The following is a 17,781-nucleotide window of genomic DNA, read 5'->3' on the forward strand; positions in this document are numbered from 1 at the left end:
GGTGCTTGAAGACGAAATGCAACCGGCAAATATTTGACAGTACAGATGACATTGCTGCTGCTGCATGCAAAGCAGGGAGACGATTGAACATAATATTGTAGAATGTAAGGCACTTCAACCACCAGTGCACGGCGCCGATGCAGGGATTCGAGAAGCACTGGGGCTTCGGGAGATTCATGGCATGCTAAATTATAAAACAGTGGAAGCAAGCAAGAGGCGACTTGAGGATTGGTGGAAAAGGTCAAGGAAGTAGTGTTGGACTGTGCAGAGGAAATAATGAATTAACCTACAAAATATTGAGCACTCAATGCATTACGAGCTAGGTGACACTTCTCACCACCCCGTTAAAAAGGGGATGCTAATAACAACGCCGTGGTCTGCAGCCGTGCACTGTTGCCTATTTTACGTTCACTTATCATGTAGTAAAAAAAAAGTGATTTTCATGCAGAATTTCTGGGCTGTTTAGCGTCAACAAGTGTATTACTGGCCCAATTATTTTAGTGCTCTTGACAGTATAGTAAGCGGGAGTAGAAGCCTGTGCAGTTCCGTGATATATGAAATGCAGTGCACTGGACAGTATGTTGGGCAACAAGAAGAAGCCTGTGCAATTCCATGAAACACCAGCTAATCAGGGATATGTCTGGCTTCGGAGTACATATCTACCGTATTGTCTAAAGGACATGGCTTTGAGGTGAATACTTTGACACAGCCTATTTCAAAGCCTACTGCTAGCCATTGGCTGCCTTCATGCGTGCAATATTAAGCAAGACAAACTGTTCTGAAAGATTGGTCCATGCGCATGTATGGTTCGCGTGTCCGCAGCCAGGGATGACTCCCGAGCGATGTTTTAAAAATACAGAAATGACGTTCTCTTTACGTTCACAGTCTGGGATAGGATGTACTTGGCTTTTCTTCGTGAAGGAACGGGACCTTAGGTGTATTGAAAGATCAGACAAATCCCTTTGAAAACGTTTCTTTACGTGTAATATTGTGGGCTGCAACCCTACCCAGGACGCAAAAATAGGCGCTGGTAGCGCTCAACGCAGCGCCGACGACGGAGGCGTCTGGCAAGGTCACCGCACAGTCCAGGTGACTATAGTGGAGATCAGTGGCACCGTATATTGAGCTATTGGGCCTGCAAATGACATTAACAAAGTGTGGGTGTTGTAAAAGCGGCCTCCGCATAACAATGAGAGCGATAGAGCATAGAAAATGCAGAAAATATTATTCTTATCTTCGGTACTGGCTAACACTACATTAGATTGGGCACTACGCACAAGTTTCCTTTTATTTGGCTTCCTAATTTTGATCGTTCATCATCGCATCAGTGTACGAAAATAACCAGTTACATATACTAAAGGAGTTTAAAGGAATGAGTGATGCCGTGGTCCTTGTGCCTACGTAACTTAGGTCTGGTTATGCTACAGCAGCTGGAAGAAGTGTTACGGGCGCTGAATTCACGTCATGCAAGCGTGGCGCTTAAAGGCCCCATCTCGTGCTCCACATGACAGCTGGCTTGCTATGCACATGTCAATACTTCTTTTTCGCGAGACTTCGAGGACCTTGTCTGGAACTTCCATGACCGGTGCTTATATGTCAAAATTCTTGAAAGAATCAAAATCGTAGAAGGCTTTCGTTTTACGCCATTAGTTCTACGCTGTGAATAGACACTGACAATGACGTTGAGCGATAAGATGGATGCCACATGAGCGTTCACGCTCCAAGCACAGGGCAAAGAAGACCGGGAAGATACAGGCTGTGCTCGCTCTCACGTTCCACGAAGTGGACAAGGAAGAAAACCAAGAAGGCGCGAGCCACGTTCGCTGCCACGTACGATTTCCGCAGAACAGCAGGCCGCGCGGAGCGTCCGTCCACGGTCCCATGCAGGACCCGGTGGCGGCCAAGACCTCGGGAGCAACGGCAATGGCTTCCCCCGCCATGCTGGCCCAGGAGCGGGAGCGGGCGGCGTTCCGAAACAGCCTCATGCAACTGTCCCGCTGCTTGGCTCGTCTTCAGCCGACGCCTTGGCCCAAGGTAACAGAGCGAGGGGAACGAGAGCCGTGCGCGACCGCAGTGGAACTCAAGAGCCATGATGCATTGGCCGAGGCCAGTCACGGCTCGCGAGCACGAATATTTCCCTCGTATCTTTGATGTACGCAGGCAAGAGGTCTGTGGTTAAACGAGGGACCTCGACTTGGCGGATTCAGCCTTTGATGAGGCATGCTATTTCGAGCCGCGATCCCCTGGTGCAAACCCAACTGTGGGCCGCGTTCCTATGAAGTTAAAATGCAAGGCACCTTTTCATTACCTGTTCAATACCAGTGCACGTTATTTACCAAATAGTAGAAGTCACACGGAACCCTTCACAATCACGTCTTAGATACACTGAAGCACTTTCGGACGTTAAGCTTTAAAGAGCAAAACAAACAAAACCAGGCGGCATGTTCTTTTAAACGTTAATTTACCCGTCAAGTTGAGGTAACGAAAGTTTAGCCTGCAGCAGCGTGCACTCTTTTAAACGCTAATCCACGGGCCGCGGCGTTCAGGTAATATTGGTTAAACCTTAAGCTTGGTTGGGCTGGCTAGGGCGCTGCCGGAGTTAAATTAGGTGCGCATTACTATACGGCTTCATGACATTAGGTAAATATTACTCTCTCGATGACCTTCTTTGAGGAGTAGCTTGTCCAGAACTCAAGCGTTTCTTTCCTGCTCGAATAGAGTTAGCTTATCCCTAGTGATCCTTAGAGACATGAATAAGACAAATGGATGCTCCTTACACCCTACTGTCCTTCGCCGCTTTGACTTAGTGACCGTGGGGTTTCAGTCACGGAGGACGCGACGAATTGATGGTGCAGTTGTCTTAAAAGCAAGGCGCCCGTGTGCTGTGGGATGTCAGTGCACGTTAAAGAACCCCAGGTGGTCGAAATTTCCGGAGTCCTCCACTACGGCGTATCTCATAGCCTGAGTCGCTTTGGGACGTTAAATCCCACAACCCAACCCGCAGTTGTCTTAAAACACTTGCCTCCATAAGTGGGCATAAATGCGCCTAAGAGTGGCACACATCACAGCTGATCGTGGCCATGTGATCGCAGGTGGCCAGGGTGATGTCAGCCTGCCCCGTGGAGATGTCTCGCGGTGTTTACCGCATCGACCAGCGGGGCCAGGATGCTGTTATCGCACTCAGCGTATACCTAGTGGAGTCTGGCTTCCAGCACCGCGAACGCATCGTGCCCTACATGATGAAACTGCTGCGCGGTCTGCTCAAGGCCAGCTTCACCGAGGAGATCAAGTACGAGCCCGACGAGCTGATCCCCGTGCGCGAACGCTTCTGTTTCCTGCTGCACACAGTGCTCTCGGACGTAGCCTACCACTGCGAGGAGCTGAGCGAGGAGATCGGCAACTGCCAGACGGAGTTCCTCGGAGCCCTTGTGCGCATCTGCGCCAGCGCGCAAGCCGCCAGTACGGCGAGCCCGGAGCCGTCCAGCACAGCGGCAACGCTCAACGTCAAGGTAAGTCGGTCTGTAGGGCCGAATGTGCACGGATTCAAACAAAAAGACATTACAGTTGCCAGAACGACTAGCGGCATTAGAAAATTAATGACAGTGTAGCTGTCTCGGGATTATTTGAGTCAAATCGTTGTGAGTACTGCCTCGTATACGCGATGCGTATGCAGTTTGTTCAGCCGAGAGAAAGAAAGAGAGAGAGATAGAGAGAACTTTATTTGCTCTTATCAGATAATTTGACGGAGAGTCAGATAACTAAGTCTCGACCATCCCCCATATCAGTATGGCGGGTTGTTTCAGATCGCAGCGGCAGCCGTGGTCAGATCGAGACTTGACACTGGTCTGGTTCTTCCGGGTTGAACAGCAGTACCTTCCAAGATCTCTAATTCGGTTCAGCTCTCCAAAGCTAGGGCGATTGTCCATGCCATGTGGACCAAGTCCGCGATTCCATCGCATTTCTTGTACCGAGGGTTAAACACCTAAGGTGTCATGTGATTCAGAAATTTCCGTTTACTCCACGTTACGTCTTCTCTCTTGTTTCTTGTGCTTCTTGTGTGCACTTGGCTACAACTCATGTTACAACCTTTAATGATTAAGGATCTCCTGATACATGTTAGGCACTTCACCGAAGTGTAGGGGGCCTTCACTCAAGACACCACTGCGACGGAACGTGACTACAGGCCAGCGAGTGCGCATCTTTGTTGCCTTGTAACCCTTGAAGCGCCGGCGTCCAAACCACGCGACCTGCTCTGTCGGAGCTTAGCCGACTGCAAGAACTTTTACTGTTACTGTGGATACTGTTCCCGCGTCATAATTTCGGATTGCCATTGTAGAATTACCAATGATGATCTTGGCCTGATGTTGCGTCAGGGCCAGCGAAATGGTCAACTCCTCTGCCTGGGTTGTGTATCTTATAATCCGGTGCTGCAGCACGAGGCTGGTACTCTGCTATCCCGTGAAACTACCACGGCGTAACCCTTGTCATTCTAGTATTCCACGGAGTCCGCGCAGAACACGTCCTGGCTACCTTCAAACCTCGCCTGCAGGACTCTGTCCCTACGGCGGTCCTCAATAGCACCGGGTGCAGAAAGCGGGGGTACCTTCAGCTGGTTGCTGGGGTGATTTTGTCCGTACTGTCGGAGCAGGCTCTGGGCTTGTGCCCCAGCTTGAGACTGAGCTAAAGATAAGAAAAGACTCAGTATCTTTCACACTTTCTGTGCACTCCTGAACCATGCCTTAAGGAAAGAGAGGTGGGTATGAGTGACAGATTTAAGACAAAAAAAAAAAAGTGCCATAGTGGAGGAGGCGGCCCCGCAATAACTTCGACCACCTGGGGATCATTAAAGCGTACTGGCATCTCACAGCACACAGACGCATTTGGGTTTCGCCTCTATTGAAATGCGGCCGCCGCGATGGGGTTCGAACCCGAGAACTTGGGTTCAATTGCCGAGCATCTTATCCATTGAGCCACTCCGGTGGGTTAGAAAACAAATGGAGAAAAACGGTGTCGGAGAAAATTCGCACATGAATTTATATCAAAATTATGATGCAAATTATGATGTTTGTGCAGCGTTCAGAGTGATGTCATACCACTTCGCTTCATATTTAGCATTCACCTGGTAGTAAAACTGGAGACTGGTCTGCGACAAGGATTCGAACAGACAGCATATGTGCCTTCTATTGTCTGCCGGTAATTGTATAAGTAGTGGGGCCCACCTAGAAGTGAGATACTACCTTCCCCCAAAACCAATTTAAACAAAAAAAGTCGCGGAATGAAAAGGCGGTGTCATACTCTTAGCAAAAGCTTGAGCGTCGCCTTTTTTAAACGCCCGCTTACGTGGCCTAGATTTCCGCATGTTATTTCGTTTCCTTTCTACCTTCCCGCATCGTATCTGCTATAGTTTTTAGTGATGTAACAATTATCTCAAAAATTCACTCATTAATATTAAGGTTCACTTTAATCTAGCAGTACAAACGTTTCTGCGTGGCCCAGGAGCAGCGTATCTGGTTTGGAATTCAAGGTTTCGGGTGGGTTTGATTGCCAAATCAAAGGAGCTACCAGAGTTGGCAGCTTCTGCATTGTTATGGAGCCGTGACATCACAGATCGTACTGATCAATCAATTTCCAATTATTTCACTGCCAACGACATTTCACTGCCAGAGACATTCTTGTGATACCTTTCTCATAACACCGAGAACTGTGTAATTTCTAGAGAAGGGGGTCTTGAATGCTATCGCGCTAACTAGGGTACAAAAAAAAAAAAAAAAGCCGAATAAATCATGGTTCAAATCGGTACTATAGCGATGCTACAGTTAAGGCTGCATGTCGCGCAGGCACGTTAGTACGGCTTGATTAATGCGAAAGTTTATATTTATTAAGCAAAGCTCGTTTCGTAGAAAAGCCATTAGCGTAGTGATCGGCACTATGTGTCGGAAATAATCGGTGGCTACGTAAAAAATTGTATCATGGAAATTTGTGGTTCTAGTTCAAGGGTGTTCATGGGTGTCAAGTTCAAGGGTGTCAAAATGCTCAGAATAAAAAGAAAATGCTTAATAATGCTAATTCTAGGACATTTAGAGTATTTAATTGACCAGTTAATTTTAAAAGAAAATAAAAGAGCATTGAAAGGTGCCAAACTGCTCGGAATGGAAAGGCAATATTTGCGGACGTTAAGCATCGGTCTATGGGGAAAAAGGATTAAAAAAATAAACATCGTCCGTGTGTGTGAAGCGCTATCGCGTCATAACCTTAACGACGGAGCTTAAGTGTCCCCCTAATTCTACAATAAGATGAATTATTGGGCCTGTTGTTACCACGGTGGTTGGTATTACTAAAAACTGCAACAGAGACGACGCAGGAAGAAAAGAAAATGCGGCGAAGAAAGTGAAGAACAGAACTATGAGGCGTTGCAGCTAGACAAATACAAGTATGATTCCTTCAAATTTCGCAGGTGTATTTTTAATCAGACCTGTGGAGGTTCTAGTATGGTCACCTATGTATCCCACGTGTCATGTCAGGCTGTATTTGAGATGTTGAAAACATGTTCTTGTGTTCAGTGGGAAAAAGCATTGAGTTGTGTAGCTCCTTATTTATCTGCACGCCCTATGCATCCCCACTCTAATTAAAATATAGTCAATCTTTGTGATATATGTGAATGAATTGAACGGATAAAACGCTCGTTTGACGAAGATATGCGGCATCTCTATCTCCCCAGGTTGGCCAGACCGTAGTCCCGCTCATCATAGGCACCTGCCGCGCATTGGGCCGCGCCAGTTTCGAGCCACCCTTCCTCATTTGTCACATCTTCCCGCCTCCAGAGAAGGTAGACTTCATACAGGAGGAGATGGGCATGGAGGGCTACCTTAAAAGGAAGAAGCAGGCCGAGTTCTACAACCCGATCCTGGTGCCGCGCCGCGCCATGGTCGACTACTGGATGACCAGGGCGCACCGCGGCTCGGGTCGCGAGCGCAAGGAAGGTCTGAGGCCATACGAGAACATCACCACACCCGTCGCGTTCAAGGCGTCCACATACCTCTTCAGGACGCTTGGCTCCAGCTTCAGCCTGATACGGATCATCAGTGAGCGCCACGAAACGGTGCGCAAGAACCACATCAACTTCTCGGCGAACAAGATCCAGGTGCGGAATGTTAATACGCGTGCCATCAGTGGAAAGCCATTAGTAGCAGCGACTCCAGAATTTTGTCTTGCTTCTGTGCGGGGCAGGGCTTCGGGTTAATTACATTTAATTACTGAACACAATCCAGCGGATTGTGTTCAGATATTTGTTAAATTTTTATTGGTTTTGTACTGTTTTGCTTTGTTTCTTTTATATTTGTGTAATGTGTATAAACTTGTATCGATAATGTGGATCTTTATCAGATGGTTATGACAGAGGTGATCGACTGTAATAAAATGTTTTGGCACACTGCCTTTCAATTTTGCTAACCGTGCCCATGGAGAGCAGTCGACTGCTGCTGAGACATGACTACCTTGTTGCACAAATGAAAATATTTTAGGACTGATTATTTGGTGCCATTTGCACAGATCGAGTCAAAGTTTATGGGAGAGGCCTTTGGACAGCTGTGGGTGCAGTCAGGCTGATTATGATGACACGAAGTTAACTAGCCAAACCACAGCGTGCTTTAGTTAAATACCAGTGCGAAGAACTGAAGTCATGGATAGAACCCTGCCGGGGTGGTGCAGTGGTAAGACGCCCGACTACTGTGCCGGAGTACCCGGGTTCGAACCCGACCTCGGTGGCTGCGTTTCGATGGAGGCGAAACGGAGTGGCGTCCGTGTGCTGTGCGATGTCAGTGCACGTTAAAGAACCCCAGGTGGTCGAAATTTCCGGAGTCCTCCACTACGGCGTCTCTCATAGCCTTAGTCGCTTTGGGACGTTAAACCCCACAAACCAACCAACCAGAACCCTGCTCCTTATGGAGAATATTTTTTGTAGGCAGCATCCCTTGATATCCCCACCTTCGGAATTATTGGGCACTAGACGTACTCAAAAGCAACGCCCAGCTTGCGAAGTAAAAGCTTTTATTAAAGTTGTAATGAAATCGTTTGAACATAGGCATAATTCTTCGTTTAACTATATGTGCTATCAAGTGCTCAGTGTGAGCCTTTTCAAGTAGCGTTTAATTAAGGGATTCCTTCTATAACATACTTTTGGAACCTTCAAATTACCCCCTGAACAGCTTATGTCACTCGAAAACGCCTCGTCACGCTGCTCACGCGGACATCATCAGCAGAGTTGTTTTCTGCAACAATCCTTTCCAGGTAATCCTGGCATTCGCGGACCGCATTCTGTCGGACGAAATGATCGAGTATCTGGACCGTTGTGCCGCGGATGCGCACGAGAGCGGACAGTTAGCCGTTAACCCGTACCGCTCATTCGGCGAAGTGCTCAAGTTGGTGTGGATCACGCTGCTACAGGAGCTGCTCTGCTGCTACACGCTGGCCGAGAAGGAAGAGTGGAAGGTCACCTCACCGCTCTTCTACAGCCTTTCCAAGGACCTCCAGAAGCTTGCCAAACACCTTTTCTTGGCAGGCCAGAAGGACATACAGGTGAAGGGCACCATATCTACAGGCAGTTTCACTTTTTCATCGATATAGGCATCTGCCTCATTACTAGCATTTACGATCGGTAGCTCCGAAGACAAGTTACCATTATAAATCGACTACTACCATTGGAAATGCGATATGAATCGGTTTCTGTAACGCTTTGTTTTAGAAGTTGGTTCATGTAGAACTGATGCAGCACAGTATCTTTCTTGCCCACTTCTAATCAGGCGTTCCATTCTGATTGACCAAGCTGAATTTTAATTTATGATTCCCAAATGATGAATGATTGGTCTCGTCGATAGCGGCCTTGCTGAACGCTGTAGCTGGCTCCCGGGTTTTACCGAATCCGCGCATCAGTGGCGGGGCCAGAAATACATTTAGGGGGTGCACGTCTGTTATACGCCGGCGGTAAAAAATAGATGCTGTGCCCAAAAATATATTCTCATTTTTGTTTGATAAAGTCGAAGGGCTATAGTTGTTTCGCTTAGTGCAATATCTACATAAAAATACGAGTGGACACTGGATTCCGACTATTTGATTAAATGCTTAGCCGAAGCCGCCCGCGGTCGACGGAAAAATGTGAAAACGACAGTTTTTGAACTACTAACAATATCCCGGTGTAAAGTGCTAGGCATTCGGTGTTGAGATTTTTGACAATGACGTGACTGAACCTCCTCTCGGAGAGCATTCGATGCGACCGGGGTGTTTATGGCTCTAAATAATGGCTACATTACTTACACATAGAGGATAATAAGTAGGAAGAGGGGCGGGTGAGCCCAGGGAGAGAGAGATATATATATTTTAATGGCAACAGGAGATGTCTGCCTGGTGGTAAGCCTAGCATGCTACTCCTGGCCCAGGGAGTATTTCAGTTATAACCGGCAGGCATGGAAGGGTATCGCTTTCTCTTACACTATCTGCTGGCTAAGGCATTCAGGTTGTGATATTTTTCATCGGCATCGCGTACGACTTGGGGCGCAGGTGAAGGCGTACGACGTGAGCGAGCAGGAGCAGAAGGAGCAGCAGTACTCGTGCGTGAACAGGTTCCGCGTCAGCGTCCAGACGGTGGCCACCTGCGTCGACATCCTCGTCTGGGCAGAAGGGGACGAGAGCGGCGCAGACCTGCTCTGCGGGAAGCTGGCCGAGAAGTTAAACACGCCCCATGGACTCAAGCTGGCGCTGGGTACGTGTGCTAATCAGCATCCGGTCGACAGCTACAGAAAGCGTTATATGAAGCAGTGTTTGTTACTGAGAGTCGTCGTCCCCAACAGGAATATGTTCAGTTGAGCACATAGTTCTAAATCAAGAAATTAAGCCGAACAATTAAGTGTTTAGGAATGCTTTTATTAAGACGAAAACCTTATTTGGCTATGTTTGCGAAAACGTGTCTGAAAAACGTGAAAACAACGTAAATTTTATATGACGTCACATTAAGATGAGACTGGTAGTCATGATTGTGCACGTAAATACAAGTGGTATAGATACCTTGTCATGTCTAGTTATGTAATGTGAGTCATATAGTTTACTCATGAACCCTATAGCGATTGGTTACGAGTAAGATCGGAAATCAAATGTGCATGACTATGGAGTCCATCTCTTGTCGATCGGAGTCATGGCAAGGACTATAGTCTCTAGTCAAAGCTCAAAAGTGCTGTCATGCCACTCTAGGAGCTACTAAAAAGCAGCCAACGCACATGATTTCTCATTTCTCCAATGTAGACCTCTGCAGTACTCTCAGTTTTTAGTTCATTGATGCATGACATATCAATTAAAAATACGTGTAACGACTGAAACCGCTTGATCTTGAAAGTAGCGGTCCTCTCCTCCGCGGTTTTAAGTTTTCTTTTCACGCGCTGAACCGATGCTTTGTAGGCCAGCTGCTCCTGCCAGTTACACAGCAGAAATCAGCTGCACAACAGCGGCTGACAGTGGCTGACAGCAAGCTGGCAAGCAAATTGCCCATGAAGGAAACAAAATCAATAAAAGCGGGTTCCACGCTATTGCCTCTATAGACTGCCGAAGCAAGCAGTTATCGCTCAGGAAAGCGCCTGTTAAAAGGGCGGGCGAGGAGGAATTGCGGGAATCGGCACTGCTGCGGCAAAGTAACAATGTCGATACTTTCCAGATCAAGATTCCCTATAATTGCGTCGCCGGAGTGTCCGTAAACAAGCGGAAGCAGCGAACTTTGTTTTTAGTTCATTTTGTGAAGTCGCTTGTTCACCGAGTTTGTGCCGCAACATAAGCTGCCCTACTCAGTGCTTGTACCGGGAACTGCTTGACCATCCCTATACTGCTGATATTGAGGGAGGCAACGTGGAAGCTCTTTACTAGGTACGCTCCATCGGCACTTGAGGGGAAGAATTCTTAGCGGCAGGATTAAACCTGTTATTTTCAGGACACCTTCCGATCCTGATCGTGTGCCTGGACGGCATTCGCACACTGGGCGAGATGTTTCCCCTGATCGTGGATGTGTGTGTGCTGGCCGTGCGGGACTTCCTGAGCACTCCGGCCCCAGTATTGCTCAAGCTGTACCAGTGTATGGAAGAGCTGACCAGCGGTGACAATGCTGGCGTTAGAACCATCTGTCAGGCAGCGCTTAGACAGGTTAGTGTCGAACCAGAGTGACAGCTATAGCAAAAGGCCTTTCCTGTCTGTCATCATTATCGTCAGTAGCCCACTGTCATTTTCAATTCTAACACTAATTAGCTACCTGATTCTTCTCCTTTCCCTCCTTGACGTGAAGTATGCCTCATTGAAGCTACTTTGATTATGGCTTCTTCCTATTACATATGTCAAGTCCAAGTTTAATTCTGTGATATAAGATTATGTACAAAGCATGAAGAGGAGGAAAAAGAATTGCTCAAGTCAGCCTGGTTTACGACACAAAGACAGCTTGTCGCCTTAAGCTGGGGCCTACCTCCGAAAAGTGGCGTAGCGTTAATCTGAAACCTGTCGTTGAGGCTTCAGAGTATTACATGAGGCCGCAAGGAAACATTAGCTTAGCAACAGGCGCCCGCGTTGGTCACCACCCACGCGTTCGAGGAGTTTCCGTTGGTCAAGTCATTAGGAGGCGTCATCTGACATCTGGAGGGAGAGTTTTGTACCTTGTCACAGCTCGCAGCTTTTCCCCAGAAAAGCTTCTTTACTCCGCCGTTCGCAACGGTTATAGGGAAGAACGTATCCGCTTGTGTTCACCAGCAGCAAAACTCAAGCAATGACAGACTCGTTTGTGCAGTTTTATCGCTGGCTTGAAAGAAACCTTAGCATCAAAGCTTCTTTCTCAGGTTCGTGACGCGGCCATCGAAAGCCTCTGCGGCCTGCTTCGAGTGGGCATCGAGCGAGACACGGAAATCGTGCAGGCGTACCTGGCTTCCGCATCTAACCGACTGTTCCAGGTACTCGAAAGAATGCTCATGTACAGACAAAATAAAACGTTGTCGCGGAGAGATCATAAATCATGCGACATGATGTGACACCTATTGCACAGAATGCCAGAGAGTCGCAGAGTGCCAAAATACACCAGGCTTATAGTTGGGGCCCTCTTGAGCCTGAAGTAGAGTCACCATAGTCAAATGTATGGTATGCAAGCTAATACGTCGCACTTCTTCTGCGGTTCGAGGGTGGAATTTCAACGTTATTCTAAGGCCCAAGTCACTCAAATCAGTGGCTGGTCCTTGATCCATTCATATGGATGGGTTTTCACGAGACGACGACATGGCAGTGCATAGCGCTAGATGTAACAGTTAACTGTGCTGACAGCATAATGCTTTCATGCAGTGACCAGCGATGCGAATCTGCTCGCGCCATTGCGAGGCCAAAATCAAGCCCTGGTCCAGACGCGATTGTTATTTTTTTCTTCTCTGTGAGATGAAGAGACAGAATCGGGGGAGGTCTGGGGCTTGCGTGCTATAAAGTTTGCACGATAGGGCCACCGCAGCTGACGGTATAGATATTTGAGTTTCTTTCTGTGGTGTTAACTGGAGTAGCGAATACGGGCTAGAAAGAAAAAACAAGCAGCTACACCAAGAAAAATGGCTGCTGCAGCTCAAGAGGGTCCACCCATGAGCCTGGGGAATATAGGGCGCTATGGCTTTGTTTTTGAAACGTTGCACCTGGTTTCAAACCTTAATTTACGTTTTGTCCAAAGCACGATTTTGTTTCAGCAAATCTTATACAAGCTGTGATAATTTTTTTTTTCTGGTAGAACACTTCGGAAATTAATTTTGTACACTCGTTCCTTGTATATTGATGCATGCAAGGAACCAGGATAAAAACAGTTAATAAAATATAGTTTTGATTTTGCAACTCATTTTGAAAAACAAAATGTGATGAAAATGGGTACTTTTGCGCTGTTTATTTTTATCAAATTTATTTAATCACCACATTGTATTTCTTTTCATTCATTACTTAGGTAATATATTTAGCTAGTTATATCCGAAAGCTTTCCTCAATTTTATATTCAAGTCGTAATCACTGGTGGCGTGTAACGAAAAAACTTTGAAAATAAATTGTGTTGTTTTTAAATCTTAAACAGTAGAATAAGATACCTAAACATGCTTAATCAAAGAAAAATGTAATATAATCTTGGCTGCAGAACTATTTTCTGTCCGCGGCGTCCCACCTTAAGAATGTAGAGTGTTCTGCTGTGTTTGTGATGTATAAGGGGCCCGTAGGGGTCGTGTATGCCCACGTAGGTCATGAGAATATGTAAACTCTCGTAACCTATTGAAAATTTATGGTTACATGTCAGACGCATCACCTGTTTCTTTAACCTTCCAATCACGGTACCAATGGGCCACAATACATGATACAGATGATCGTGCGAATCGGATGTCATTGAGAACGATGCGATTCAAGGAACGGCCTGTTCTAAGCATCAGAACGTAATGGTACCTGATTTCACGTGCTTATGTTGTAGGGAAAACAAAGTGAAGGTGGTTGTTCAAGCAAAGTGTGATGCTAGTGATTATTGGTACTGATCTACTTGGTCATATCTGTAAGCGATTTTTGTATGGGTGGCACTGCAAAAGAGTCAGGATGGTGTCCCAGTCTTAATCCTTTCATATCGGTCTACATTAGCTGAAGAGCAGATGTTCGCGTGGATGGTGGATCACTGTGAAATCAGAGTGCAAAGGGCCTCGAGTTTCAGCTCAAGGGGCCGCAAGTAGTGTGACGCCCTTCACTGTAGCCTTCGATAGGGAGATCAGTAATGCGACTTGTGAAAAATCTTTCTTTCGTTGTGTTGGCAGGCCGAGATAAGTGGTGGCGAGGGCGCCCTGATCGCCATTAACACAGTAATGGCGCTGGGCAAGCTAGCGGTGGCGCTACGCGGCACACCTCGGACAGAGAAGTGTGTGCTGCAGTTCTTCCAGCAGCGCTTCTGCAAGCCTCCGTCGACTCTGGACACACTGATCGTAGACCAAATGGGCCGCATGCTGGTCTCCAAGGGGGACAGGGCCGTGCGGGATGAGATCATGAAGATGCTCACCATGGTCACCCTGGTCTCCAACTCGGTGCAGGCAAAGCTTGCTGATGCCGACGCCAAGTGAGAGCGCGTTAACGAAATGCTCAGTTACTGAGAAATCCACGTATAGAAATAAAATACTTCTTGAAGCAAAAAAAAAAATGTACTAGGAGCATCATTCTTCCAGGTAGAAGGTACTCCAATAACAATTATTACTTGTCCCCTTCAAGTTACCCTTGATGTATGAAAGCTTCCTTCGTTTGCGTCGAAGGCCAAATATATTACGAATTGACTTTATAATGGGCCCTAAAGACAGGGCATGGCCGTGTATAGATGTTTCACCAGGGTAACATGGGGTTCCTGAGAAAAGGCAAGCGCGGCCGGAAGCACCACGGTCATTGTGGGCCATAAATACTAGGAATAAGGGCATACAAGCACTATAGCTGGCACTGACAACTTCAATAGAGGGATGTGGGAGTTTCCTTCGTTTTTCAGTGCACACAACTGAGGTACCAGTTGTGCTCCCGAAAGCCACCACATCGCACTACGTAATCCCACCAGATTAGCGGTTATCGCTTATACGCGGAAGGTAACCACTACTTCCCTACGAAGTGATTGTTCTGTTTCAGAATAATTTGAAATTTACTGTAGAAATGCGCAGGCTTCATTCAGGACCAGTATACAATTGTTGTTACCAGCAGAGCTGTTGGTTGTTATATATTGCACTCTTGCTATTTTTTTTTTATGCGAATGGCGTGATCAATAGCTCAATGGCCGCGGGAATCGTGTTTACAGAGAATGTCGCATTTCGGTTGCGACTCAAAATCAGACCTGTCTTGGAAACAAACATTTACGTATCTTATTGCTGGACGTAGGAGCTTTGGGAGCTTGTCTGAGAGTGTTTTTTAAGCTTTGGCTATTACGGCAATCGAGTACCAGTCATCCAGGTTTCGCTTTTGCACTGTAGGTTTCGCGCATGTGACAGCTTCACAGCTATGCCGAGTGAAACACAAGCATTTATAGCCGCCAAATTGTAGTTACGTACACCACATGACAAAGTAGGAATTGAGATTAAAACAGGCAATAATTTAAAATTTGAAATTTGTTCTGTCATGAAGGGTTAGCATAGGTTTCAACCACGGAAAGATGGGTTGCAGCATCACCGACGATTTGAGATGACTGCAGGCATTCAAAATCTACTGCATACAGTCGCTGCTATGATTTAAATTCGTGCCAATTCTTAAACTAGGTTGATTAAGAGCTAGAATCGCTAACAAATAATAAGTAGCAATAACGTTGCAATCTTTAATGACTCACGTGATCTCAACTCGTCTGTGACGTCTAAGTCATCGTTAGACGGCCGTATCAGAAATCGAAATTGTACGCGGAAAATTCAATTATAAGTTATTTCACCAGTGCAAATGAATTCTACGCCATAACAACGTACACTAGTCTTGCTCACTGTTCAGAAGCAAAACTACGCGTCTGAAATATTCCTGTTTTCAGTCCATAGTGCAAGTAATTTAGCTTGACATATCAGGAACCTTAGCTGGAGATTCAGGCGCATGCTCACTGCAGCTCTGGAGCAAATATATCTGTCTTGACACACGTGTGAAAACGCATGCGGACGGCCGCCCATGTAGCAATTTCACCGCGCCGCATGTGCAAGTATAGGTCTGAGCGCCCGCGCCACGCGTACTGCGACAAAGGCGCAGGGTACGCGTATATCGTCGTTCCGTTAGAACCTAGCGGACACCGCGGGCGACATATAGAAATGCAACCGAATAATGGCGATACTCGTTCAGTAGCTCCACTGCCATTCTGTTATCTACAGCAAGCGTTTGCAGTTAAACAAAATATCAGCCTTTTTACGCGAAGCGTGTTCAGCTCATTCGTTCGGAAAGCCGTTGCCGTACCGCGGTTTCGCCTCCGGGGTTGTCTGGTGTTAACTGAAGGGCTGGGAACATGGCAGAAAAATGGGAGGCCTGCAGTTGCAATGCTAGGTAATTGATGGGAATTGTGATTAGTGTGATGGGTGATACTAAGCCAGAAGTGATTGAACAATATCGATAATTGAAAGCAATTTAAAGAATAAAAATAAATAAAAGTGAAATAAGCAAAATAAAAAAGCGCTAAAAATAAAAAATGCAACAGAAACTACAAAGTACCGAGTCATTCTTTCGTAGTCCGTCGTAGCTAAATAAACTAGATGAAGCAAACGACCGCAGGCTATCGCGTCCTCTTAAGGCAGGCTATCGCGTCCGCTCAGGTGAAGCTGGTCCCCCTATTTTTTTCTTCTCTTCTCTCTGAAAAGATTACCTCCAAATTAAACAGATTTATCCGCGCTTTCTTCTCAGGTTTCCTGGCTACAAGCACGTGGCACTACCAGTAATCAAAGTACTCGTCAAAGTGGCCACTGCCATCGAGGGCCCCGACGAGCAGCTAGAATTGCTCAGTACGCTCCTCGAGCTGTTCGTGCAGATAGGCCTCGATGGTTGCCGATACTGCGAGAATCAGATTGCCTTCAAGGACTCTGGATGCGCCGCCAACATGGGCGTCCTCATACCCGTCATCTCGGCTTTGGTTCAGCGTATGGACCCGGTCAGCAGCGCGAAACCTCGCCTGCACAAGCTCTTCTGGGACTTCTGGCTGTACGCCTCACTTATGGGCTTCACTGTGCTGTCGGGAGTGTGGCCAATCGATTGGTACTACGGCACGGCGGACATCGCCCTCAAGTCACCGATCCTGGTCTGCAAGGAACACCTGAGGCCGATACTTCAGTTCAATAACCCTGTGCGCCACGAAGCTGCGGCAATCGTTGACCTCAACGACGTCAAATTTCAGCTTCTCAAGGAGCTCAAGGGAGGCACCGAAATCAGCACGATACTGTACAAAATGAACTTCCAACAGGCCACCTACCTCTTGTCGGTGAACGACTTAGAGGCGCTGAGGATTCAAAATTCGGTGACTACGAAGACTCCGTACCAAACCATGATGCAGTACCTCGAGTTCCCGTTGATCCAAAAGGACAAAGGAGGCATGTTTGTCTGCATGTCAGCTGTGGCCGACAAGGTATTCGATATGTTCCTGGACGTCATGACCGATAAACCAAAGCACGAAGATCGCGAGGCTGAACTGGAGGATGCATTTGTCTTTCTCCTGGTGAAGTTCGTTGACCCCGAGAAGCAGATTCGTCGCGTCGCCGACAAGTTCATTTCGAACTTCATTGACCGCTTTCCGCATCTGCTGTGGAGCCGAAAGGTCAGAGTTTGAACTGAATGGTGTTACTACAGTTTCCAAATAGTTTTTATAGGCACCTAAAATGAGCAAGTTAGGCTTAAAAAGGCATCGTTTTAATTGCCATACCGTCTGTCTGTATACTCGGCCTATACCAGCACAAGAAAAAAATCAGTCAAATCTGTTCGCCAAATGTTGCACTATAAGTTCGAATACATTTTTTGACTGCTGACCCCAAGGACGCGCGAATACATCACGGCGGCTGCGGCCACTCTACGATGGAGCCGAAAAGCAAGGCGCTCGTGTATCTTAAAATGTCAGTGTCCTTTAAAGAACACTATGTTGCCGAAGTTTCTGCATTCTCTCACTGCGGCATCCCTCAGTCGCTGTTGAGCGTTGAACCGTGTAAACATTCTTTTCATTATTTATGCCTTGCGAAGATTTTCTATAATATAGCAAGCATTAGAAGTGAGTACTTGTAACCATACCAATGAGAAAGTTTCTTTTTT

General features: G+C 46.9%; 1 protein-coding gene across 1 annotated transcript in view; it reads left to right on the forward strand.

Moving 5' to 3' along the window:
- The first annotated feature begins 3,101 nt into the window (after positions 1-3,101).
- LOC146199529 (phosphatidylinositol 4-kinase alpha-like) overlaps positions 3,102-17,781 on the forward strand; it is a 30,284-nt gene continuing 15,604 nt past the window's right edge. Inside the window, exons 1-8 of the mRNA XM_084595039.1 lie at positions 3,102-3,509; positions 6,719-7,141; positions 8,287-8,574; positions 9,553-9,754; positions 10,967-11,175; positions 11,856-11,966; positions 13,821-14,116; positions 16,393-17,296. Coding sequence (XP_084451165.1) covers positions 3,105-3,509; positions 6,719-7,141; positions 8,287-8,574; positions 9,553-9,754; positions 10,967-11,175; positions 11,856-11,966; positions 13,821-14,116; positions 16,393-17,296 — 2,838 coding nt within the window. The 5' untranslated portion in view covers positions 3,102-3,104. The remainder of the gene's footprint in view (positions 3,510-6,718; positions 7,142-8,286; positions 8,575-9,552; positions 9,755-10,966; positions 11,176-11,855; positions 11,967-13,820; positions 14,117-16,392; positions 17,297-17,781) is intronic.

The sequence above is a fragment of the Amblyomma maculatum genome, chromosome 2 (genome assembly GCF_055883805.1).
Source record: "Amblyomma maculatum isolate TAMU_Amacu chromosome 2, ASM5588380v1, whole genome shotgun sequence".
NCBI lineage: Eukaryota > Metazoa > Arthropoda > Arachnida > Ixodida > Ixodidae > Amblyomma > Amblyomma maculatum.